The sequence below is a fragment of the Aspergillus pseudodeflectus genome (genome assembly GCF_044049435.1).
Source record: "Aspergillus pseudodeflectus strain CBS 756.74 chromosome Unknown BJX68scaffold_16, whole genome shotgun sequence".
NCBI lineage: Eukaryota > Fungi > Ascomycota > Eurotiomycetes > Eurotiales > Aspergillaceae > Aspergillus > Aspergillus pseudodeflectus.
Genome location: NW_027263792.1, coordinates 75,900 through 100,294, shown reverse-complemented (window position 1 = coordinate 100,294; position 24,395 = coordinate 75,900). Strand labels below are relative to the sequence as shown.

Below are 24,395 nucleotides of genomic sequence, written 5' to 3'. Positions count from 1 at the left end.
ACCGAGCCTATGGTTTACATCGTCAGAGACAAGAGATTCCCGATCTGACCCAGGTAATCAGCGTCTGAGGACGCACGAGATAACAACTATGAGATTTTCGAAACCGTCAGGGACGCCAGACCAGCCCTATAGATTTTCCTGAACTCTGTTACCACCAATCGGTAGCCGAGCCGGACCTGAGCTTGCCGCGCTCATCTATGCGAGCTGATCCACATATCGACAGGATATATCTTGTCGAACATAAGGAGGCTGCATAGCGTACCTGGACGCCTTCAAGCGCCTCCCTGGACATGTATGAACGCTCTGGTTTTCTCTTTCGTGTCGGATGTACAAAGCCTTACAATGCAAAGTCAAAGCGGAACCGGAGGTTACGAAGGTGGCGTTTCCGGCTTGGGAAGACCTCGATGCCTGCTGAAAGCCTTGTCGATATGGATGGCTCGTTTGAGTATGATCGGAGAACTGATGGAAAAATCATCGCCAACACGCTAGTCAGTCCAGTTCACCAGTGGCTTCTTTCCTCTAGTGGCAAAATGTGTTGGTTTGTTGTTTGGACTCAAGGCATATTCTGTTAGTATTGGCAGCCTGAAGACGAAGACACAAGGCCCGTTGTTGGCGACAGCGACTCGGAGGATAGCAGTGTCACGTCTAGACTCTGGTCAGTCTTGTGTTTCTTGATGATTCAACATATAACCTCCGTCGATAGCAAGGTACCTCTACTACTATCCCTCGGAGTAGTAGGAATTGGGAGACTTAGTAATATTGCCTCAACATAGTTATCTGAGTGAGCTGACCAACAATAGCACTACTGCCCCATAATCTGCAGCCAGCCGCTGCCAAAAGAATAGCCGAGAATGGCCGTGTTTCACCTATCTGTAACGTAGATCAAACACATAAGCTGACCTGGAATTTACATAGCCCGCCTCCTTGCGGCCTGAATAATCTCGTCTGCCCCTGGGTCCATGTGGCGAGTACCTGCTGTGCTAAGGCCAGACCCAGACCGCAGCTGTTGGAATCTGACAGGGGCCCGGACCACGCTTGACAAATCCAACTCCAACCCCAGCCTGGGATGTATCAAGTACGTACCCAAGTACCTGGTCCGAGCAGATTAGTCAACCCAGAGTGTTGGGTACACCCCAAACAATATCTGAAACGCCGTCAAACGTTGAACAATAGGGATGGATGGGGCTCCGTAAATACTAGGGCGGTTCAAGTTGAGGCTCAGCAATTTGCATTGTTGAACAATGACAAGCCCTTGCTGCTGGGGGTGTGGTGGGACAACCGTTGGAGGGGTTGCTGCGGTCACCCTCTGAGCCGGACTGTTGGATCTCTAAATCCTGCCGCGCTGACTTAAGCCACCATTCCGATTCTCACCTCATTGCGCATTGCCTCTTCTATCTGAAATTGGTGTCGCTGTTGCTGCGAGGGGTGAGCGTCGTACGGCCCCTCCCCTCCGCCCTTTTCACTTCTTCGTTCAGTCTGAAAGTAACTGCAGGATCTATACATAGAATAGATATGTAGGGAGATAGAGTTGACCGCAGGTACTACCATTGAATCTAATATTAGTGAACAGGACACGAGGTTTTCTACGGTCTAAGGTCGTGGAACGTTATCGACGGACTCGATGGCTATGCGGTGCAGGCGGGCAGATGTAGGATGCAGTGAATACGAGGCCCTGCGTGAGGGGTAGATTGGATGAGGCCATGAGAGCCGACGAAGCGTGGCTGTCAAGTTGGGATCGAAATCAACTCGCAGGGTCTCGAGTATGTACACGCGATCTAGAGGATGGGAAACGATGCCCCGTAGATGGATGGCACTGCCATGATTGACCGCGGTATAGTTATCTACAGCCTTAGACTCTGAAGATACTTGGATCACACCGCTATCCCCAATCAGGAGATGGTGCGATTGCCCGGCCGAAGAGGGGGTCAATCCCGCCAAAAGTACCGTTGGCATTTCCCCAACGCTCGAGCCTAGGGCCGCACGAATAACCTCAAAATGAAAATCGATATCCCTGAACAGGCGAAAATTATTCCAACAGAGCATCATAAATATCCTCATAAATTGGAGGAGAAAAAGTGCAAGATGAAGCAGCAGAATCCCTACCTTCACCCTCACCCACTACCCCTCATAACCCGGAACACAGCCCCTCGCCGAAACACAAAACAAGAACTTGAACGCAACTGGAAGAAGGATATGAGTCAAAGCTGGCTGCATGACAGCACGTCTGTGTCATTCTCGAAAGCTCTGCGGACGCTATACCCAGCAGAGGACGAGCAGGTGAGGCCAGGCAGATTTGATTAGTGGTCAAGATCGAAAAATGCGAAACGCGAAAGTCAAGATCGAAGGTGTTCTGAGTGAGGTAGACTGGCCAGAGTGGTAGACCGTGACTCCGATATGAAAAGTCGGAGCTGAGCATCCCAAACACAACTAAAATTCAGAGTTTCGGGACCAAACACCGCTACTTTACCATATATCGCTGGGCCGAATGTATACAGAAGCGGCGGTGTTGGAACTGTTGAGCTAGGAGGACTCGGGGACTGGGAAAATCGCAATTGGGGCTCGTGGAGTCGAATGTTTGTGCCGGTAGGCCCCGCACCACTGGGTCGTGACTGGAGCCCCGACACCCTGAGCCTGAGGAGTCAACCTGTCAAACAGGGGACTTGGGACTTGCTGAGAGGACGAATTCATTTTCCTAGCCCTCGATCGTCGCGAAAAAAACGTCACTGTCGTGCCGACGAAGCTGAGCGTCTCTCCATTCGGTCTCCGTTTCTGCTGTGCTGCGCATCGGCCGTATCCACTATCTTGGTCCAGGCCTCAGGCCACATATTGACTCCACCCTGTCCCAGGGTTAAGACTTGCGGCTTAAGCGGAGAGGACCACGGTTCGTTTGCAAGCTGTAGACTAGTGCTTCCAGGGTACGAGATGGTGATCCTTTAACATTTGATCGGTGCTGAACTCCCCTGTCATTTTCGTGAGGCTCTCACGGTAGCTTCGTTTCGTATCTGGAAACTGGGATGGTGCCTTGATTTACTGGTTTTAAGGCCGCCCATTTCGACGTCAATATGCTCCGTTGAAGATCATTCTGGTTAAAAATAGTCTTGTATGATTCAATATCCCGAAATCGTGATAATGACAGGGAAAAATAAAAAATATCTAGAAGACAAAATGAGGTCAAAAACACCGAGCAACGCCCCCACCTTCCCACAATGCAGCGCATCCGACATGGCTGAGGTCTTGGTGAGCAGGCCTGCCTGCGCATCAAGACAACAGCGTCAAAACTCAAAAAACTCCAACAAAAATAGTATACACCTGTGTATCTTCATGCGTGATCCAAAACATTATGCCCGTGGTCTCCATGTAACCGTCTAACCCAGAGAAAAAGAAATGCTCACTGCCGCTGTATGTCACTCTTGTTGGTACTGGCATTGCTCCAAAGATCGGAATCAAACGTCAATCAGGTTCCGCACAATAAACTCGTAACTGATGAATAGTATCAGTATATGCCGTACTACGGGTTCCAAACTTGTTGCGGACTTACCTCATTGCTGGTTCGCACTCACTTCACGCGAGTGCAGTCGTCGCAGGATGTGTGGTTGCACATAACACATGTTGGCTGGTGAGCCCAGACTTTCGGCCCATCACCGCATCTGCAGCAGATGTACATTTCAGAGGAGCTGTAGTTGTGCCCCCGGGTAGAGCCATTATCGTAGGCACTGAGGACGTGATGGTGGTGCGAGGCGTGCCCACTAGAAATAGTGTCCACTTCAGCCGAGCCGAAGAGAGGTGTGTAGCTCTCGAGAACTTGCGAAGCGTGGTAGATAGAGGACGGCATGGTTTGATGATAGTCGAGGATATTGATCAAAGATTGAGACACGGTATTGTAGAGTCGATTGGCTTGTTGTGCTAGAAGAGACTTTCGGTATAGAAGGCAGATGCAGGGCGAGGTAGAGCAGGTGAGTGTTGATGTGATTGATGGTAGATGAAGAGAAGGGGGAAGCCGTTATTTTATAGATTTGAAGACGATGTAAGTGAATCATAAAAGAGAGATCCCTAGGCAGACTAGGCAATGCACGCCCTAAGGGCGAAGCATGAGCCACAATGGGTGGAAACCCAGGCATCTTCACCCTCGATGGCTGCATCGAAGCCTCGTCGCAGAACAAAGCAGCCTGATTCGTGGGGCAGCGTTTTGCAGAATATTCCAAGTTGACTCAATATTGCAGCGTGTCGAGCTAGTTGCAACAGTTGAGTCAAACCCGCGGAGCACGAGCAAGGTCAGGTTTCGACTGGTGTTCATGAGGCAGACACAGGGCATTATTGTCGAATACGCCCGTCCTCGCCCGGCGCTGGGTCTCCTCCGCCAGTGGCCCCGAGTGCGCTGTAGAGCTGAGGGTCGCTTTTCGTTTCATTCAGTTTGCCGTGTTACCGTCAGCGCATCTTCATTTAGAATTTCTTTCTTCATTCCAACCGTTTTGCGTGTGCTCCTCTTGCGCGCGTCTGCGGGCTGTTTCTCGAGCCTTGTGCTGCCTAAGGAAGGTAGGCACTCACGACAGTTGGCTCCACTCTTGGTCAGCAACTCAGCGTTGCCCTGAGGCGGCTGCGTCTTTCGAACGACCGGTTCGGACGCAGTGGAGATCAAGTCTGAATCCGAATTGCTATGATTTGTGGTCCAGCTCAGATCATCTGCTCCCTCCTCCCGTGAATGCTAATGCAGTGCTGCGACTTCCGCCCATACTCCTGTTCCCGCACTCCGCTGCGCGGTGCGCAGAAGTCAGCCGGCAGGCACCCACTTCCCTTGTTGCCTGGTCAGCTTCTTTCGAAGAAAAATAAATTGAAAATCTATGGGCAGATATGCAAACAAGACTTTTTGCCTTTTCGGAGTTTCTGCAGAGGTACTCGGATGATGTTATTGCTCCTTTGTCCTACACATCAAAATATTCCCAGCGCCAACGGCGATCTTTGCAGCTGTTGGTTTCAATACTGCAGGGGCCTGTCATACTAGACAGCTACTCATCCCAACAATTCTGTCCCGAGTTCCAGCCCTCCGGAATTTGTGTAAAGTACCTTCAAATTAATACAGGCTCATATTAACCCTCGCCCGGGTTTTGCGCCTGTCGCCTCACTTCCCGACCCAAGCCCCCAGGCAATTATAGTCTATCTAGGATTCGCAAACACGCCCAGGTGCCCTGTGAGCATTGTGATGACCTCCGGCGATGAGGTCTACGAGAAACCGCGAAGTGCTCGGCCCAACACACGGAGAAAGGCAGAAAAATTCGTGCCTACTTGAGGGTGGAATCATCTCGCAAAGAGAAACACGAAGAGCGTTCGCGGGATGTGGAGTCCAAGCTGGTGTCGTCGTTTGGATGTGCTGAGCACTCCTGTTGTTGACGCGGGGACCTCGAACCCCTAGGCACCGTGGTTTCGAAAATCTTCGGAGGAATTCTGCCCTCGATGACGCATCCTCGCTGTATGCATGTCTTGGAGCTACCGGTGCCTAGCCCGCATCCCGTTTGTCGCTCTTGGTGCAGTGTTATCCTTCGTTGTCAAGTGCTTTGCAGAGCAATGCAGGGACTTGAGGAAAACCGTGGGTTGCGACTCGGAGGAACCACTAGAGAGCCGGAGCCGCACCGCCCCCGGCTCGTGTCCCCTGGAGCTTATCATCACGTGTAGGTTTGCGCTGTTTGCATCCAACGTCGATCGTGATACTCCTGTCAGCGTCATTTCTCCCTTTCAAGTTTTGGATGTAAACTCCTTCTTTCTGAAGTCTACCATGCATACGTTTGAAAGTATATGTCACAAACATCAATTCTTATGATTTCTCAATGCAGATCCGTTTCTGCGCTCCGGATTTGAGAGTCAAAGTGAGATGGCAGGGGCTGCTAGGCAGGCGGACCGTCGGGTCAATTTGATAGTCTCGCGCGTCATCCCGCTGATACTTTTCGGTGTGATCATCTATGCTTGCTATGCACTCACAAAGACGCTGTGCAGTAAGTTGCCTGACAGCCGGGCCTGAGGTTTCCACTAAAGCGCCGCTTAGTTGATTATTTGATTCACCCTACCTCGGAGTATACCCGTCCTAGTCGCACCGGTGCAGGCGCCGCCATAATCGTTGTATTCTACATCTTGTTACTATTTGTGGTCATTACCTACCTACGACTGTTGTACATCGTGATATGGAACCCCGACCTCCTGCCTCGACCGTCTCCGCCGACTTCCGAACGACAGGATACCCATGCACCTACCCGGAATTCGCGGGAACGACCCCGGAGAAAGAGGAGACGACATCGAAAGTCAATAACGGACAAGTCGGACGTTGATGTTGAGCAGGCACTCGATAACAACGCGGGCCCTATGGTCCTCCCATGGGACACGGCTGGATTAGAAAAGTTCTATAAAAGAGACGTTTTTGTTTGCCAACCGGACGGCAGGCCCATTTATTGCTCCAAATGCTGCCACTATAAACCCGACAGAACCCACCATTGCCGAGAGGTAGATCGATGTGTCCGAAAAATGGATCACTTCTGCCCCTGGTGAGTTTTCCTCATTGGCCAAGAACACGTTTTTTCTGACGTTTTCAGGGTTGGGGGAGTGGTATCCGAGAAGTCATTCAAGTTTTTCCTACAGTTTGTCTTCTATACTGCGGTATTTTGCGCGTTTGTTCTGATAGTGCTGGCTATTTTTACCGCTGAATTGCGGCGAGAGGTAAGCTCATGGCCTCAATTGTTTGAAGCACTCGTTGACAAGTCGAAGACCGGTGATGTCAACCCTCATTGGGCCATTGGGATAGGACTGTAAGTCGATTTAGTCGTTTCATGCTATAATCCGCACTAATACATACTAGGAGCGGATTCTTTGGCATATTTACTTTTGGAATGACTCTCAGCTCTCTGCAACTCGCTATGATGAACCTCACAACAATCGAGAACCTTAGCCGCCGATCTGTCGTCTGGACGTTAGCCATACGAGTACCAAATCATGTACTGTCCCGGCTACAACCCGGTTCAAGATGGGCACCTACCTTTCGCACATTATCTTATCCTCTACCGCCGATACCACCGCCACCCCCTCCCATGCCCTCTCAACCTGGAATTGGAGAAGGATACCCTCCTCCCCCGCCACCTCCAACGGTACCACCTCCCCCGGCAGCAGATGGCGAGCAGCATGTTTTTGCCATTCTCCAAACGCTCCCAGGAGAAAACCCATTCGACCTCGGCAGCCCTTTGAGGAATCTCCAGCAAATCTTAGGCCACTCAGTCCTCGACTGGTTCCTCCCCCTCAAACACGCGCCGTGCGGAGACCACAGCAGTCTCGAAAGCGAATTCGCACTTGGTCCAGTGGTTTCCCGTCTCAAACGAGAAGCAGGACTGGACTTCCCCCTAAAAAGCAACGAGTGCGGCCCAACAGACGCACACTCGAAACGTAAAAGAAGACGATCGAAACATCACCGACGAGAATCAGGCTCCTAGGATTACCTCATTCTTGGCTTATAGACCTTTTTTTTCTGCATATTTAGTGATTCTTAATTGTCTTGCTTATGAGCGTATCGCATAGCGGCAGTCGATCATTGTTTGCCTTGACCTCCAGGTTGCTTTTCATGTGTCCACGTTGAAGCGACATCAATTACTCGTTCTAATCAGTATACTTGGATTGGACTGGAGACGGGAATAATAGCAAACTCATGCTCTTCCCAGGCTCATGCTTGGAATTCATTGCAAGTTGCATATTATCAAAAGATCATGTCGCTCTCATCAGCGTACGTATTAGATCCATGATACATAGTATACAACCACTATCTGGCCCGACCACATAAGCTCTTGGAAATCTCAAGCACTCGGCGCGTAGCCCCGAGTCTGGGTGAGGAAGGAGCGACCACGCACCCAAACACCACACCTGACCTCCCCCCACGCCTCAAAAGGCACGCACGCATCCCTCCCCGAAGGCGGATCAGGTGCCACAGCCACAGCCACAGCCAGGGCAGAAGCAAGGGCATCGGGCTCAGGGCCGAAGTTTGAACCCCCTTACCTGCAAACTTGCTATCCGGTCTAGACTGGTCCGCAATAGGAAGGACCTCAGGTCGGCCCCGCCGGGGCCCGAGGGCGGGCCGGGCACAGCACAGGTTGTTGCACTGCCCTCCGGCCCCCTCCCTGCCTTGCTTTGCCCTACGGGGTCTCGACCCAGGCAAATGGGGGCGGTGAGTCTGTGATTTCGTACTGCATCACGATATGTCTGTGAATGATATTGAATTGAGTCAAGAGGGTTGTGCGGGTGTTCTTGGGTTCGCGGGCTTGTGGAGCGAACTATGGGCCATTACCTCACTCTGAGACTTCGGGCAATGAGTAATTGGGGGTGCTGGGTCGAGAGACATGACGGAATGACGCGGAGTGCCCTGTTCGTGCCCCGGCGCGGTGGGTTGGGGCTGACTGGGGCACCGCCTTCTTGGGGACCCTGGGGCCGGAGGATTGGGTCATTGTGTCTGGGAGCATGAGTACAAGTGGAAGGAGGCTTTGTTCTGGATAAACAATTGCTTGTTGCGATTAGGCACTAAGACTATGTACTCCTCATGTATCCCCTGGATCCGAAATTCAAGAACCTGATGCTGTACAATCCATCCTTTGATAACTGCACGTATATTCGGGCTGAGAAACTGCAAGCCAATGCTGCTCAACCCAGCCTTGGAAAGACCTTGCGAAATGTCCATGTGCTTTTCTTCTTCTCTTGTTCTGCTCTGCTGAGCGCTTGCTCTCTTGCCTGTCCTGTTTCCAAGGCGGGTGAATCGCCTACGTCCCTCTTAGGGCAAAGAAATAAACCTGGATCTTTCCCCCAACTCCACGCTTGCTCGTTGCATGCGAAACAGCAAAAAGTGATCGACGAAAAGGGACATGGGAAACGAAGAAAAGAGGGTCGGGGCTCCTTAGGAGCGAAAAAAGTTGGGTATATTTATGAGTAAATGAGGAGCTCCTCGAGCCGAGGATTCGTTGCGGGAACCAGCTTCACGGATATACCAAAACTCAAGTAGAGATGATTCTCTGTTGGTACCGATGCTGGAGCTGCAGCTCACCTTGATAGGATCTTGAAGCCTTTCTCACTTGAAAAGTCGGATGTTGCACCAAAGAAACTGTTGTTGTTACAGTGCTAAGATCCGCGTGGGATCTTGAAGAAAGCGTCTACGATATGCAGCAATCTCTGCGGCGACGGTATTGAACTCCTTCACCTTGTCGCGCCGCATGTCGTTGATGGTCTCCTTTAGACCGGCGATGTATTTGTCGCATTCTTCAGGTGTTTTCCCCTCCCTAAGGGAACCCATTTGGACGAGAATCTTATCATCTGTCAAAGTTAATAACTCTGTGTGTCAGCATTCGCACGCTAAAAAGATGCTGACGAACGAAAGTGAAGGTGGAGGGCGAAGGTAAGAAAGCAGAGAAGAAGGTAACTAGGTAAGGAAGTGAAAGTTCCCGACGGGGGAAGTTGTGCAAATCATTGTTTAGATGTCGACGCACCGCTGAGAGTCATGTCCCGGAAATGTTGGAACTCGCAGGAGCGGTCGTTGCAGACCCCTCCGGAAGACTCGAATGGACAAAGACATTTCAGTGGGTCAATGTTATGGCTATAAGTTAGGGAGCGGTAGCCGTCGGACACATTGTCACTGTAATTTGGATGGAAGCGGTACGACTTAAACAGCCTCAGTAGACTGACATAAGGTGAAAACCCATGTTTTGTGTCTTCAGGTGATCGTATGTTCTGTTGAGTAAGTCAGCGTCGGACCTTTCGGGAGGAACTGAGGTTTTGTCGCACATCCAAAATGCCAATCTGAGAATACTGGCTTGGTTGCTGAACATCCAGTTCCTGGACTTTTCCAGTTAGCGGCTCACCAGCTTCTTGAGGTGGATCTTCCGAGGGTCCAGAAATGTCCATATTCATGGTAGGGTCGAGGGGATGGGGACTAGGAGCTGGGGAGTAACTTGAATCCGAGCCAGTTGAACTGGTGGATTCTTCTGGTTCTGGGGGCTCGTAGGCCTCCGAAACAGAAGATTCGCGAGAAGCACGGTGGTCCACGGTCTCTGCCGCTGGTTTTTCACCGGAGTCGGTCACTATATCAGATGTGTGTGGGATATTAGTAGGTGGGAGTTCGTGTGAGGGTTGATCCTCCACATCCACATTTTGCGGGATTTCTGGGGGGGTTGTGCTATTTTCTTGCAGTGCGGGCACTGGGTCGACGACAGGATCATGTGCATCGGGCATCTCTTCGTTCACCGAGCCCGGGCTGCTGCTTGAATCATCCGAAGACTCGTCCATTGCTGAGCTCGAGTCTTCAGACATGGAAGTATCTGACTGTTGATCTTCAGGTGCATCTGCCAGGGCGGTATCTCCAAGATTTTCAGTCACATTCAGTGAAGGCTCAGCAAGCTCTGATTCTTGGGTCGTTGGTTCGGCGTTCTGGAAAGAGGCGGTATCTTCTTGAATTTGCATATCGACTCCAGTTACTTCTGAACTGGCAACAGCATTTTCATCTGAAGATTCCTTCTCATCATAGCCTGGAGCTATAGCGTGAGACTCGTAAGTTGCTATATTCGGGTGCTGTGGTCCTGGGATCGACAATCTTCGAAGCATACCTTGAACGACTTCAACGGGCACTTCTTCCTGCGTTTCCAGCCTGCTGAGTGCCGTGTTCACTTGGTCAAGCGACAATCCATTCAGCTCCGACTTCAGATTGCTCAGCTCTTCTAACAGCTGTCGCCGACCTTCTTTGCCCCTCTCAAGCTCTGACAAGAGCTTTTCTTCTTCTCTTTTGAAGACGTTAAGCCTTGCTTCCGATTTCTGTATCTCCGCGTCCAACGAAGGAACGCCAGCTTCTATCTCCTGGACCCGCAGGATCTTGGCCTTCATTCTTCTCAGATTTTCAACATCCAACGGCGCCAAGAAACTCTCCACGTTGTCGTTATTGGAGTCAGGGAGCGCTGCTAGAGGCATGCTAACGGGTTCGGGAGGTGAAACGTCCGAATTTCGCGGGGACTGGGTGCGACTTGCCAATCTTGCCTTCTTTCGCTGTTCAAGTTCGGCGATTCGTCGATGCATCGCTTGAATCTCAAGATCCTTCTTTCTCAAGTCTTCCTGTTCGTTGTTCCTAGAATTGAAAGGAGTGGAGGAGGTTGAGAAACTATGACTCTGAGACGTTGCTGGCCGGTGTGGAAGGCTATCGATTGGGGGCGGGTATGAGCTGTCTGCAGTTGGAGCAATAGCAATTTTGACAGAATCCCCAGGCAAGGTTTCGCTGTGCATTACCACATCTTCATCATCGCCGTAGAATTCGTCGTCACTGATATCAATAACAAGTCTCTCTGGCGGTGTGTATGTCGCACCGTTACTGTATGCTCTTTTGGGCAAAGGAATGGGTTCATCAAAGTCCGACGCTCGAGGACGCTTACGTTGACTAGCGCGAGACTGGGGTACGGAATCGAGCATGTCATCTTGCATGGGAGATGTGTCAGAGCCGTTAGATACCTCGAGGGCTTGCTCAGTCATGAATAAACCCGGTATGCGATCGGAAGACGCGGTATCCGGGACAGGAGGCCGTTCAGGCAGAGGATGCTTGACAATGGTGGAGCTGGTGGGTTGGGATGGTTCTTGCATAAAGTCCCCCTGTTCCTTTTCCAGCCCCTGATTGTCTGACTGTGTTTTTTGCTGGCTTCTCATCAGCCCTTGTTTTTTCAACTGCTCAATACGCTGCCTTGCTAATTCGGTTTGCGCCTTGTTCTTTTCCTTGACACGCAATTCTCGGTCCTTTGACGACAATTCCTGCAAGGGAGTCGAGACTGTGGACGCTTCAGCCGTAGTGGGTAAACTTGGTGGAGTTGAGGCAGGGTCGCCCTGGGGTGGTGCGGAGGTTGGTGAATTTTTGGCGGCCTTTTTTGCGGCGAGCATTCGCGCAATTACCTCCTTTCTTTCCATGGGCTTGGCGGTATTGGCTTGAACAGGTTGAGTTTGCGCGGAAGTCGGGTCAGCGAGGGTTGAGGGCACCTGCGCGCCATTTGTCTGGGGCCCGAGCTGCTGGGGAAGTTGCTTCGCTTGCCTGTCCTCCGCTACTGGACCAGTCGAAGAGATGTCATTTTCGTGAGATGAAGTTACGGAACCGAGATCCGTCGAGGGAGTGGTGGGAACTTTGATGCCGATATCTTCATACAATTGCCTCAGTATGACCGGATCGATGCCCTCGCTGATTAGTTCGTTGTAACGAATATTATGTGGTGCTAAACTGAGTAGGGCGCCCTGAGCTTGAACTCGGAGTGGCACCTGCGACTTTCCGGAGCCGGGAGATGCCTGTGTTCCAGTGGAGTTCGGAAGGCAGATATCCATGGCATCAACGTTTGGACTAAGCGGTCTGGAGGATTCGCGTAGTGACTTCGACGCGAAAGGAGACCCTGGGTCCAGCGGCATAGGAGGGTTGTATGCTATAGTACATTAGCGCGCTGGGTAAAGCCAGGACAAAGTTGAGTGAACGTACGAGAGCCGCTATCTCTACTCGAATGCGGAGGTTCCGGTGACGCCTCGCCTTCTTCGAGATCTGAGGATGAAGAGTCGCGATGGCGCCGGCCCGCAAGGGCAGGTTTGGGAGGGGTTTTGGCGCTGAGCCCTTTTGGAGTCTTGAATTGGGCTTGTCCCGACAGCTTATTGGAGTTTCTTGCCTTCCGCACATCGTGAGATTTCCGACCGCCAGCACTATCACCAAGATTATGGCGCTTTGTGGAGCGAGAAATAGGCTGCTGCTTGCCCGCCGAAGGGGCTTCAACGTCCGTCAACTCGCCCTCCTCCCGATCCAACTCTTGTTCCGTGCTTAAGGTGGCCATGGGGTGTGAGTTTGCGGGATTCATTTGTGCGGAAGGAATGAAGTCGTTTGTCGACGGCCCGGCGGGTGGAATATTCGGAGGGGCAGGAGGCAGCGGCATCAGAGGATAGCTCATGTTGGGCAAGGCTGGGAAATGAGGAGGACCCGGTGCGGGAGGGAAGGCGCCAGGGAAGGGGAACGGTGGCGGCAAAGAGCCATTCACACCCGGCACCCCAAAGCCTGGAAGGTTGGCATTCGCGTAGAAACTCTCGAAATTTTGCGGGGCTTGAGGCGCAGAGGCAGTGTTTGGATTATATTGCATGTTATGGGGCGCTGTGTCCGATGGTGGAGGATGTGATCCCCATTGCTGTGTATAGTTCAGAGGACCCCAGTACGGGAGAGGTGGAGGAATAGGGTTATTTGACATGTTTAGCGTCTGCGCGCTCCAAGGAGGCTTGCGCTTGACGACAGATATCTCTGTGATGAATCAGGCAAGCGTCTGCTGTCTCTAGACATCGCACACTACTCCGATCGAAGCGAAAGAATGAACGATGGAGACGGCGCGTCAAGTAGGGAACCCAGAGCATCCACAACCCCTGACTACAACCACGAACTGTACTCAGACGGCAGGGTCTCGGCGCTAGCGTAGACTGAGGGTGAAGTGAAGGATTGAAAAGGGTGAACGAGGGAGATGGCAGCAGAAGGGTGGCTGGAGACTCCGCGCGGTGAAGCATCAAAAAGAACAAAGATCGTTTCGTGCCGCAGATACCACGTGACATGTGGAGCTCCAGATCGGGACTAGAGCGATCAGCGTGTGGGAGCCTGAGGATTCAGGAACGTCACCCCGGCGCCCATGGCGCCCATGTAAACAAACAGACTCTAGAGCCACGCCAACAGTGGGGTGTTTAAGACGATTCAACCAACGACTGAACCAGGGTTGCTGGGATCCATGATCGACTCGACACGAACAGGCTGGGCGAGCTGAAGCGTTCCTGCACCTGCGTCACTTCCCACATCAAACCCCAACTCTTGTCAACATCCCAACTCCCTGCATGTTTTAATGACTTGATGCCGCGCTGAGCGAGACTCTATTGCTCATTGACTTGAGCTTCGCGTCTGTCCTTTTGTTCTCTCTTCTCTTTCAACATCTTGCATCTGGAGGATGCTTTATCAATCACAACGACAATAATAATGCTTCCTTCTCAGCTTAATGGCTCGCCAAAGCGTGCTAATCCTTTCGGTCGTGCATCTCCCTCGCCCTCCCCATCCTCAAGTCCGCAGACGAAAGCGCGACCAAAATCTGCAATAATAGCGTCGCCTGGGAAGTTTGAAGAGGCCAAAGGTCACTTTCGGAATTCTTCTTCCATCGCGCAGTCCTCCCTCGCCCCCTTCGCGCGGAATGCGACCCGCCAGAGGTCAAACTCTTTGAGGAACGATGCTGCGTCCGGCACGTTTGCGCCAGAGTTTATCAAGTCAGAGGATCTGCGACGAGGAGCAGACCAAATTCGAGGACAGGAAGGTGACAATGACTTCTCCGGAAACAAATACGTCTGGTTACGTGACCCAGAGAAGGCTTTCATCAAGGGACTTGTCCTAGAAGAAAAAGATGGAGGACGGCTATTGGTACAAACAGATGGTGGACAGGTAAGAACTATACCTGATACTAAAGTCATGCATGCGCTTACACTGTGAAAGCAACGGGAAGTGGAGGCCGACCAAGTTGACCGGGTCAATCCCGCGAAGTTTGACAAAGCGGATGATATGGCGGAACTCACACACTTGAACGAAGCCTCTGTGGTGCATAACCTGCATACCCGATATCAAGCAGATCTAATATACGTGAGACTATCCGAATCCATTGCGCAGCGCACTGAACCTTGACTAAATACATTTCCCCTAGACCTACTCCGGATTGTTCTTAGTCACGATCAACCCGTACTGTCCGCTGCCGATTTACTCCAATGAATACATCAAGATGTACAAGGGACGGAGTAGAGAGGAGACTCGGCCACATATTTTTGCAATGGCCGATGTAGCCTTCCGCAACCTGGTGGAAGAGGGTGAAAATCAAAGTATCCTTGTGACGTAAGTTCTTTTTGCCAGTTTCGCGCATGTTATTGTAAGTGTCTGACTATTGAACAGAGGAGAGTCCGGAGCAGGCAAAACGGAGAACACGAAGAAGGTCATACAATATCTCGCAGCGGTTGCGACATCAGATAACATGTACTCACGTTCTGGCGCGAAGCAATTGAGTACTCTTTCGCAGCAGATTTTGAGGGCCAACCCTATTCTCGAGGCCTTTGGTAACGCGCAAACTGTCAGAAACAACAACTCTTCCCGCTTCGGTAAATTCATCCGAATCGAGTTCTCTCGATCAGGTCAGATCTCCGGTGCTTCCATTGACTGGTATCTACTCGAGAAATCTCGGGTGGTGAAACCAAATGTGCAGGAACGAAACTATCACATCTTCTACCAGCTGTTGAAAGGTGCAGATGCGAAGCTGAGACAGCGTTTGCTGCTTTCCAACTTGCACATCGAAGATTTCGCATACACCAGGGACGGAAATGACAGTATAGCTGGTGTTTCTGACGAAGGCGAGTGGAATTCTTTGCTGGAGGCATTTCATATCATGAACTTCTCTGAAGAAGACCAGGAGTGCATTCTTCGAACTGTTGCGGCTGTTCTTCACCTGGGAAATATTACCGTCATGAAAGAGAGCTTACGAGCGGATCAAGCTGCTCTCGGTCGTGATGCTCTCGACAGTGTTCAACGAGCGTGCCAACTCCTCGGAATTGAGCCAGAGCCCTTCGTCAAGGGTCTATTGCACCCAAGGGTCAAAGCCGGCCGCGAATGGGTTGAAAAGGTGCAGACTCCGGAACAGGTCAAGCTAGCACTCGATGCACTCGCAAAGGCAATCTATGAGAGAGGCTTTGGAAACCTTGTCAACCGTATCAACAGCCGCCTAGATCGAAACACTGTCACGGGTGAGGATAGCTACTTCATCGGGGTTCTCGATATTGCCGGTTTCGAAATATTTCAGACAAACGGCTTCGAGCAGTTGTGCATCAACTACACCAACGAAAAGCTGCAACAGTTCTTCAATCACCACATGTTTGTTCTGGAACAGGAAGAATATGCACGAGAGCAAATTGAGTGGCAGTTTATCGACTTTGGCAAAGACCTGCAGCCCACAATTGATCTGATCGAAGTCACGAATCCCATTGGTATCTTTTCTTGCTTGGACGAGGACTCTGTCATGCCGAAAGCTACAGATAGGTCTTTTACGGACAAGCTTCATTCGTTGTGGGATACCAAGTCCCCAAAATATCGTGCCGCTCGGCTCCGTCAAGGGTTTGTCCTTACGCATTATGCAGCTGAGGTCGAGTACTCTACTGAGGGTTGGTTGGAGAAAAATAAACATCCTCTTAACGACAATGTGACTAGGCTCCTTGCGGCCTCGCAAGATAGCCATGTCGCCGAGCTGTTCTCGGACTGTGGGGGCGCTGATGATGAAATCGACCACCCCAAAAGTCGGGTTAAGAAGGGCTTATTCCGTACCGTTGCACAGCGACATAAGGAACAGTTGTCGAGCCTTATGAACCAGCTTCATTCCACTCACCCTCATTTCGTCCGGTGTATTATCCCCAACCACAAAAAGCGCCCAAAGATGCTGAATGCTCCCTTGGTTCTCGACCAACTACGGTGTAACGGTGTCCTTGAGGGTATCAGGATTGCCCGTACTGGATTCCCAAATCGGCTCTCATTTACCGAATTTCGACAACGTTATGAAGTTCTCTGCCGTGATATGCCCAAGGGCTACATGGACGGGCAGTCTGCAGCTCACATCATGCTGCAAAAACTCGCACTCGACAAAGCTTGGTTCCGAGTTGGCCGCACGAAAGTATTCTTCCGTGCAGGTGTGTTAGCAGAGCTTGAAGAGAAGCGTGACGAATTGATTCGTACGATCATGACCCGATTCCAGTCTGTGGCAAGAGGATTTGTACAACGCCGGATTTCCAACAAGAGACTGTACCGTGCGGAGGCCACACGCATCATCCAACACAATTTCCGGGCCTATCTGGACATGAAGTCAAATCCTTGGTGGCGTCTGTTTTCGCGGATGAAGCCTCTTCTTGGTGAGACACGTACCGCTCAGGAAGTGAAGAGAAGAGACGACAAGATCAAAGAGCTCGAAGCAAAAATGAGGAATGACCACATGGATCGACAGAAGGTGGAAGAAGAGAGACGCCGCGCCGAGATCGAGATGCAGAGAATCCAGCAGACCCTTGAGAGCGAACGAGCCTTGGCTCTCGACAAGGAGGAGATTTTCAAGAGACTGCAACTCCGCGAGGTCGAGTTAAGCGAAAAGCTTGCAGGCGCTATTGCTGATCAGGAAAGTCTTGAAGATCAGTTGGATGAACTGATGTTAGCGAAGAAAAAGGCAGAGGAGGAACTCGATCTACGGAAGACCCAACTCGAGCAAGCCGGTGAAATCATCCTACGCCTAGAGTCGGAGAAGAAGGAAATGCAGCAGAGCTTAGACGAGCTTGAGCAACGGATCATTGAGGCCCAAAACCATTCCGCCGAGAAGGAGAACGAGATGAAGGACCTCAGCCAAGAAATAAAGATGCTGCAAAGTCACCTCAGTCTGAAGGACCGCAAGCTACAGGACTTGGAGGCGAAGTTACTGAAAACCGACCAAGACCTTGACGTCAAGCTCGCGAAAACCTCGAAAGAGCTAGACCAATCGAAGAAGCAGGTCAAGGAGCTTTTCGACGAGAACCGTTCTATCCGCCAGCAAATCTCTGATCTTTCTTCGACGTCAACAGGCTACGAGGAGATGCTCAGACGCAAAGACAGCGAGCTCTCCGTTTTGCGCAATGAAGCCAAGAAGTATGTCGAGGACAAGAAGCAACTAGAGGGCGAGAAGACTGCGCTTTCAAATCGCCATGACAGCATGCAGAACCGGCTCAGAGAGTTACAGGCTCAGGTTGATGCTATGGCTTCAGAAAAGGTGCAACTGGAGCGCGAAGCTGCCGATGTTCAGAAACTTCTTCAAGCCAAGATGTCAGAAGACGTGGAAGCTGGGCAGAGCCGAAAACTCCTAGAGCAGCAGATCCACGACCTGAAGGATCAGCTTTTCCAAGCTCAGGCTGATCTCAGCAGGGAACGACAGTCGAGAGACGACGTTCAGATGCTTGCAGAACATAATCTGGCTGAGCTCAAGGACAAGTACACTTCCTTGAACGAGTCGAAGATTACTATTGAAAAAGAGATGTACATTCAGCAAGACACTCTGCGACGAGCGACGGAGGCTCGACTAGCCGCTGAGCAGTCACGAAAGGAACTTCAGGCAGAATTGATCAAGCTGCGCGACCGGTTCACCCAGGTCGAAGATGCTCGCCTGAAAGCTGAGGCTGAGATGGAGCAGAACCTCGTGAAGCAAAACAATCAGCGTCTAGAGAGCATCAGAAAGGAATTGGACGACACAGAGCGCCGCTTAGAGGAGGTCGATGCAGAGAGATCACGTCTTGCCCTCCGCGAGCAGCAGTTGATGAACGCCATTGCTGAGTCCGAAAACTTCCGCATTCGCCATGATCAGCACAAGGAACGCCTGGAAAGGGAGTTGGTAACCCTCAAGGGCAGACTCACGGCATCCGAGAACGACAATCGCGCCCTATTGACTAAGATTCAGCAAAAGAATCTCGACATTGCTCGGTCGACTTCCAAGGCAAGTGACAGCCAGCGCTTGCGCGTTGCGACCCTCCAGAAGGAAAAGTCAAAGTTGGAGGAAGACAACAAGGCGCTCTCTCGCCAACTTGGGGACCTCCAGCTATCCATCACTTCGTTAGAGAAGCAAAAGGAGAAGCTAGCCTTAAGCATGGAGGATTTGAACCACGAAGTCAACAGAGAGCACAAGGCCAGTCGCAATGCTGAGAAAGCCGCCTCTGCTGCCTCAATCCAACTAGGGGAAGCGAACCGGAACCTGGAAACAGAAAGGCAGCTGAGGACTCAAGCCCAGGCTAACACGCGGAAGCTCCAAGGGTCGTTGGATACTGCCAACAAAGAAATCGATGATCTACATCGTCAACTCATGCTTCTGCATAAGATCGTTGAACCCGAAGCCGACCCTTCGGCTGACACTTGGGAGCAGATCCAGCCTGACCTGTCGAAGAAGATCGACCTAGCTCAGCTAGTGGAGACCATGCAGGGTAAGTTGCAAGTATCGGAGGAAAGGTACAGTCGAGCAGAAAGCCAGCTTGCGGAAATGCGGCGTCGACATGGAGATGAAATGAAAGAACTCGACGCTCGCTACTCGTCATCCAAGCGTGCCTTACTGGAGGAAATTGACAACAATCAAGTGGCCAGTACTCGTACCCCGACTCATCTTCGTAAGAACTCGGAGAACGCTGGCGTGAAGAAGTTTGGCACGCCAACTACGCCCAATCGCCGACTTAACTTGCACGATGGATCCAATGATTCTGCGCGATCCGACAGAACAGTCGATACTGTTGGTTACCAGAAGCGGATGGATATGGCTGCTGAAATTGAGGAGCTTCAGAACAAGCTACAGATGACTGAGATGCAGAACAAGCACCTTCAGAGCCAGCTCGAGCGATCTGCTCCTACCCGGGACATCTGGCAGGATGAGAGTCCATCAATCAGACGCATGCAGCTCCTGGAGCGGGAGAACGGCCGCCTGCATGACCAGCTTGATGATTCAGCGAAGAAAGTATCATCCCTGGAGAGGAGCATCCGCTCGGGTGAGCTCTCACTGCGGGATGTTCAAGCCAAGTCCCATGAAGAGCTTTACGACCTCATCAACTCCCAGGAACAGTCCAGAAGGTCATTGCTCAAGGTCCACAATGAAGCCATTGCAGATTTCACCGATACTAAGGCCCAGTTCGAGAAACTCAAGCGAGCCAAAGCGACTCTGGAAATTGAACTACGTGATGCGTGCTCGGAGACTCAAGAGCTGCTGGTTGCAAGAGAGCAGGATGTGGCCAGCAGAAACCAGCTTCTCCAGGAATTTTCCGATCTGCAAATTCGCCTAGACGCAGAAACCTCCAAATCTGCCGACCTCGCCGCTAGCCTGAGCCTCTACAAGAGCCGTGCAGACGAGTACTTCGGCAAGCTCGAGCAAGCAGAGATCACCCTTCTCAAAGCTTCTCGTGCAGAGCAGTTTGCTAAGGCTCAGGCCAAGGAGACCGAGGACAGCTGCGCCCAGATTATGGCCGAACGCAAGGAGATGGAGGCCATAATTGACGACCTACAGCGACAAACGCAGTCCTTCGAAGCTAGGATGGAAGATCAGGCCGCGGAATTGCAAGGTGCTCTTCAAGCCAAGCAGCGTCTGCAAAACGAACTCGAGGATTACAGAAACCAGCGCGCCATCGACATCGAGGACAAGGAAACATCAATGGAGCAGACAAGGCAGAAGTACCAACGAGAGATCACAACCCTCAATAACGAGCTTGAGATGGAGCGCGAAAAGGTTCTCAATGTTCGTGGCGAAAGTTCTCGCCTCCGGGAGGAGTTGGAAGATCTACGCAGTAAATGGGACGATGAAGTGCTGAACAGCTCGACCTGGGCCAAGGAAAAGTCGCGCATGGAAATCATGCTCCAAGATGTGACAACATCTCGCGATGAAGCCGCCAGTGCTCACAACGAAGCTCAGTCGCGGGTTGTATCTCTGTTGTCGCAGGTTAGGAGCTTGCGAACTTCAGTTGATGACGTGACCGCGGAACGTGATATGTTGCTCAAGGAAAAGAAGATGCTCGAGGCGCGGTTGACAGAGGCTGGAGAGCGTCTGGAGGATCTCGCCAAGGGAGAGAGTCCGTCCATGCGCAACGCTGCTAGCATGGATCGTGAGCTTCTTGAGCTCAAGGCTAAGCTTGCTCAACAGGAGGACGTCTCTATTGCCGCAGTTGGGAAGATGAGGCGGGCCGAGGCTCTCGCCTTTGAGATGCAAAAAGAAGTCACTGCTGAGAGGGAGGCCAGCACCCAACTCTTCAAAGAGAAGGCCGCATTGGAGAAGCAGTTGAAGGAGTCGCAGCTCCGGTGTGTTGACCTGGAGACGAAGAGCTACTCGTCAGGCAGCCAGGATATCAGATTCCTTCACAAGAGAATCAAGGAGGTATGTATCAGCCTACGGCCTTTTCTTGACATTATAGTATACTAACCGGCTTTTGCAACAGTTGGAAACCCTATTAGAGGAACAGGAGGCGAAGAACAGCTCTGAACAGCGATCGTTGCGCAACGTTGACCGGACGGTCAAGGACTTGCAGTCCCAAATCGACCGTAGGGACAAGATGAACGCTCAGCTCGAAGAAGATGTCAATAGGGGCCGTGAGAAGGTTGAGCGCCTTCTCAAGAGTATCGACGAACTCCAGCAAAGCGAGTCAGAGTCGCAGCTCCAAGCGCGCCGCGCCGAGCGGGAATTGCGAGAGGAGCGCGAGAAATCCTTGAGGCTTGAGCGTGAGCTTAATGGGTGGAAAGCTCTTAGGGTTGAAAGAGGAAGCAGCGCCATCGGGAGAGCGCATGTGACGTTTAGCGACACCGGAAGTCGCAAGGGAAGCGGTGCTTATACAACCGGCGATATCCCTCAGCGGATGCCCAGCAACACGAAAGGCTTCTTGTGAATAATTGGCCCTAATCAGGTATCGTTCATGATGCGGAAATGATCCCTCGGAGATTGGGCAATGGATCATGGCTATAAATTTCTAGCAATCCAGATGTCTATGAGGTGCTAGGGAGACCGAACGCTCCGTCATTACTTTGTTATGTTCTACTCTTATGTGACTACGCATTTTGGATGTTTATGATTTCGTTTTGTGGGTTGGGTGAACCTTTTGAGGTTAAGAGTATATGATGGAGGATGATTGTTATTCATATGGAGAAGGCGTATACCAGCAGCGTTGTTTAATTTGATTTCTTTTCTAGATCCGCTTGTGCTTTCACCCGTATATATATGACCACTTGCTCGGGTGAAACTGCCCGGACTGACGTTGTATAACTTAGTACCCCCGCATCAAACCAATGCCAGAGCTTCCTGATATCTTTTTTTCCCCAATTAATCAATGTAGTATTTAATTTATGACGCGATTCAAACACCTTGTGTGAATATTCTGTTAATTCAGGATTCCGTTTGGTTTAGCCGCGCGGCTCCTCGCAGCCGCTCGCTTGTGGAGAAATGTTTGACCCACTTGAGCTAAGATCAAGTTCACTCTGAAGAGAACCAAATTGATTTCACCTCCGCCCGCAGGAGTACAACACCAACCCGGCCTTCCTTTACACATATACTCAAGATGGTAAGTCCAATTCCACAGGAACTGCGAGATCCAAACCCTCCGCAACCCCCGAAACCCCGCCACAACACGCGACGAAGAGAAAAAATCGCAAAGTTCTCACGATGAAACGCAGGCACGCAACAGCGAAAAAGCCCAGTCGATGCTCTTCCGCTTCCGGGCCCAACAGGCCGCGGACCTAGGTATCATCGACATAGGCCGAACCAGACGCCCCAAGGCCATCACGACCGTCGAATCGATCCCCATGTGCGAGAAATGGCGCGGCCAGGTCCTCAAAGAGATTTCGCGCAAGGTGTCCCGAATCCAAGAACCGAGTCTATCCGACCACCAGATACGCGATCTGAATGACGAAATCAACAAGCTTATGCGCGAGAAGTGGGCGTGGGAAATGCAGATTCGGAATCTGGGCGGGCCGAATTATATGCGTGGCTCGGGGCGGGTGTATGATGACGAAGGGAGGGAGATTCCCGGCGGTGGGAAAGGATATCGATATTTCGGACGTGCGAGGGAGTTACCTGGTGTGAAGGAGTTGTTGGAGGCTGCGGCGAGGAGAGGGAGGCCTGCGGAGGAGGATGAAGTTACGACGGGGAGGGGCGGGGATATTGCAACGAAGAAGGTGGATGCCAGTTACTTTGGCTATGGGCTTGACGAAGAGGATGGCACGTTACTTGCATATGAAATGCAAAGGGAGAAAGAGGCGGTAGAGAAGCTACGGAAAAAGGCTGATAGCGAGGATGCAGAAGACGGGTGGGAGCCGCTACCTGGAGATGCTGGGGATGGTGTTGAATGGCGACTGCCGTCATTGGATGAGGTACAGGAAGAACTTGTGGATAGGAGAAGGAGACGTCTCTTGGAGAAGATCTCATAGTGCGTCTTCTTGTCTCTTTTCCTTCTTTCCTTCTGGGTTCTGTTCATTTTATTCGGCTTAGCTCGGTGCATATCTGATGACTTTCATTTATCAAGATTCCGTTATATGGGGTATAAATCTAAAGTATCTGGACATTCAAGTTATTTTTGCTCAGTTCCCGATTCTAATCTAGGCTTCTTCTTCGCTAGCCTTTCTGCTTTCAAGGCTTGCGTGAGACTGGGTTTCACTTCTATCTCCTCGCCTAGTTCGCGGCGTTGTTCTTCCGCCTGTAAATCATCAAGTATAAACCTGCCGAGCTCACCAGAGCGCCATTTCGAGATGAAATTCAGAGCCGCATGCTCAATATTTGGTATACCCCCCTTGGCGAGAAGGCCCGTCCGGCGAGCGAAGCTATCCAGGAGTGATAGAATCTCGTTGGTCGCCGGAGACCAACGTTGATATACGTCGGCGTTATGTAAGTTGATGTGGTATAGCAGATAGTCTGCCAAAGTAACCGGTGAGATCACCGAGTCCTTGACACAACCGCAAAGGGCTAATTTCAGCATGTTTTCGGCGTCTGGCACATAGGGCATGAATACTCCGGGTGTGTCCAGCACGTAGACATGAGCGCCATTCTCCCTCTCAATGATCTTCACGGGAGTTCCAATCTTCCTCGTGATACCAGGCTGGCCTCCAGTCTGGACGGCTTTGGCCTTTCCGACGCCGTGATTGCGAAGATTGTTGATTAACGTCGACTTTCCTACGTTGGGCATTCCGACAATCATCACCCGACAACCAACAAGTCTATCTGGACCTGCCGCATCGGTGCGCAAATGCTTGAGGATTGAGGTTACATTCGGACGTGAAGACGAACTGACGAAAAATACTGCGCTATTGCGGTCAAAGTTCCGTATGGTTTCCTCAGCCTGGACGAATAAGAGCGCCTTAGTCAGTTTTCGAAGCAATGGGCTATAAATGTTTCGGGCGTGACTCTCAACTTACGGTCTTCTGTTCAATTGACCCTAGTTCAGCTCCTAAATCCCTCTTGGTGTAGACGATCAAGCGTCGGGTTTTTCCCAAAGCCTCTTCAAACATAGGATTCACAGAGGTGACCGGAACCCGAGAATCTCGACATTCAACCACATAGTCAATAGAAGAGAGCATATTCTGCATCTTTTTCAACCCTGCCCTGTGGTGGCCGAGGAAGTAGGACCGCGGAATGGAGGCATAGTTGGGAAATACCTGGCGCGGCACGAATCTAGTCGCCATTATCGTAGAACCATCACTTTGGAATAATGTAGAGCCTTTTGTGCCGGCATTATCTATCGCAGAATGGCTGCGACCGTAGCGACGACTTTGTTGTCCTGATTGTTGGATGCATCAAGGAAAATCCGCTTTTCCAGGCAGTTTCCGAGGAAGGGTT

At 51.3% G+C, this 24,395-nt stretch overlaps 7 protein-coding genes across 7 annotated transcripts; 3 read left to right on the top strand and 4 right to left on the bottom strand.

Annotated features, from left to right (window-relative positions):
* Nucleotides 1–1,554: 1,554 nt before the first annotated feature.
* BJX68DRAFT_59770 (uncharacterized protein) lies at nt 1,555–2,315 on the bottom strand. Its single transcript, XM_071049471.1, has one exon. It carries the CDS (start codon nt 2,056–2,058, stop codon nt 1,591–1,593), a length of 468 nt encoding a protein of 155 aa, XP_070900153.1. The 5' UTR covers nt 2,059–2,315; the 3' UTR covers nt 1,555–1,590.
* Nucleotides 2,316–3,378: 1,063 nt separating this feature from the next.
* BJX68DRAFT_59805 (uncharacterized protein) lies at nt 3,379–3,960 on the bottom strand. Its single transcript, XM_071049473.1, has 2 exons — nt 3,539–3,960; nt 3,379–3,480 (listed from the first exon to the last, which is right to left on the bottom strand). The coding sequence occupies exon 1, from the start codon at nt 3,830–3,832 to the stop codon at nt 3,557–3,559; it is 276 nt and encodes a 91-aa protein (XP_070900152.1). The 5' UTR covers nt 3,833–3,960; the 3' UTR covers nt 3,379–3,480; nt 3,539–3,556.
* Nucleotides 3,961–4,719, top strand: BJX68DRAFT_59774 (uncharacterized protein). Its single transcript, XM_071049472.1, has one exon. The coding sequence runs from the start codon at nt 4,089–4,091 to the stop codon at nt 4,587–4,589; it is 501 nt and encodes a 166-aa protein (XP_070900151.1). The 5' UTR covers nt 3,961–4,088; the 3' UTR covers nt 4,590–4,719.
* Nucleotides 4,720–5,714: 995 nt separating this feature from the next.
* BJX68DRAFT_234860 (DHHC family palmitoyltransferase) lies at nt 5,715–8,021 on the top strand. Its single transcript, XM_071039808.1, has 5 exons — nt 5,715–5,984; nt 6,035–6,527; nt 6,576–6,699; nt 6,748–6,788; nt 6,839–8,021. Exons 1-5 carry the CDS (start codon nt 5,864–5,866, stop codon nt 7,461–7,463), a joined length of 1,404 nt encoding a protein of 467 aa, XP_070900150.1. The 5' UTR covers nt 5,715–5,863; the 3' UTR covers nt 7,464–8,021.
* A 1,100-nt stretch (nt 8,022–9,121) lies between these two features.
* BJX68DRAFT_265682 (uncharacterized protein) lies at nt 9,122–13,244 on the bottom strand (the record flags this gene model as incomplete). Its single annotated transcript, XM_071045301.1, has 4 exons — nt 9,122–9,321; nt 9,495–9,735; nt 9,790–12,443; nt 12,497–13,244. 4 exons carry the CDS (start codon nt 13,242–13,244, stop codon nt 9,122–9,124), a joined length of 3,843 nt encoding a protein of 1,280 aa, XP_070900149.1.
* Nucleotides 13,245–22,058: 8,814 nt separating this feature from the next.
* BJX68DRAFT_234848 (pre-mRNA-splicing factor ISY1) lies at nt 22,059–23,138 on the top strand. Its single transcript, XM_071039807.1, has 2 exons — nt 22,059–22,128; nt 22,241–23,138. Exons 1-2 carry the CDS (start codon nt 22,126–22,128, stop codon nt 22,991–22,993), a joined length of 756 nt encoding a protein of 251 aa, XP_070900148.1. The 5' UTR covers nt 22,059–22,125; the 3' UTR covers nt 22,994–23,138.
* BJX68DRAFT_59750 (putative GTPase MTG1) lies at nt 23,064–24,372 on the bottom strand. Its single transcript, XM_071049470.1, has 2 exons — nt 23,975–24,372; nt 23,064–23,898 (listed from the first exon to the last, which is right to left on the bottom strand). The coding sequence occupies exons 1-2, from the start codon at nt 24,239–24,241 to the stop codon at nt 23,134–23,136; spliced, it is 1,032 nt and encodes a 343-aa protein (XP_070900147.1). The 5' UTR covers nt 24,242–24,372; the 3' UTR covers nt 23,064–23,133.
* Between the last annotated feature and the right edge of the window lie 23 nt (nt 24,373–24,395).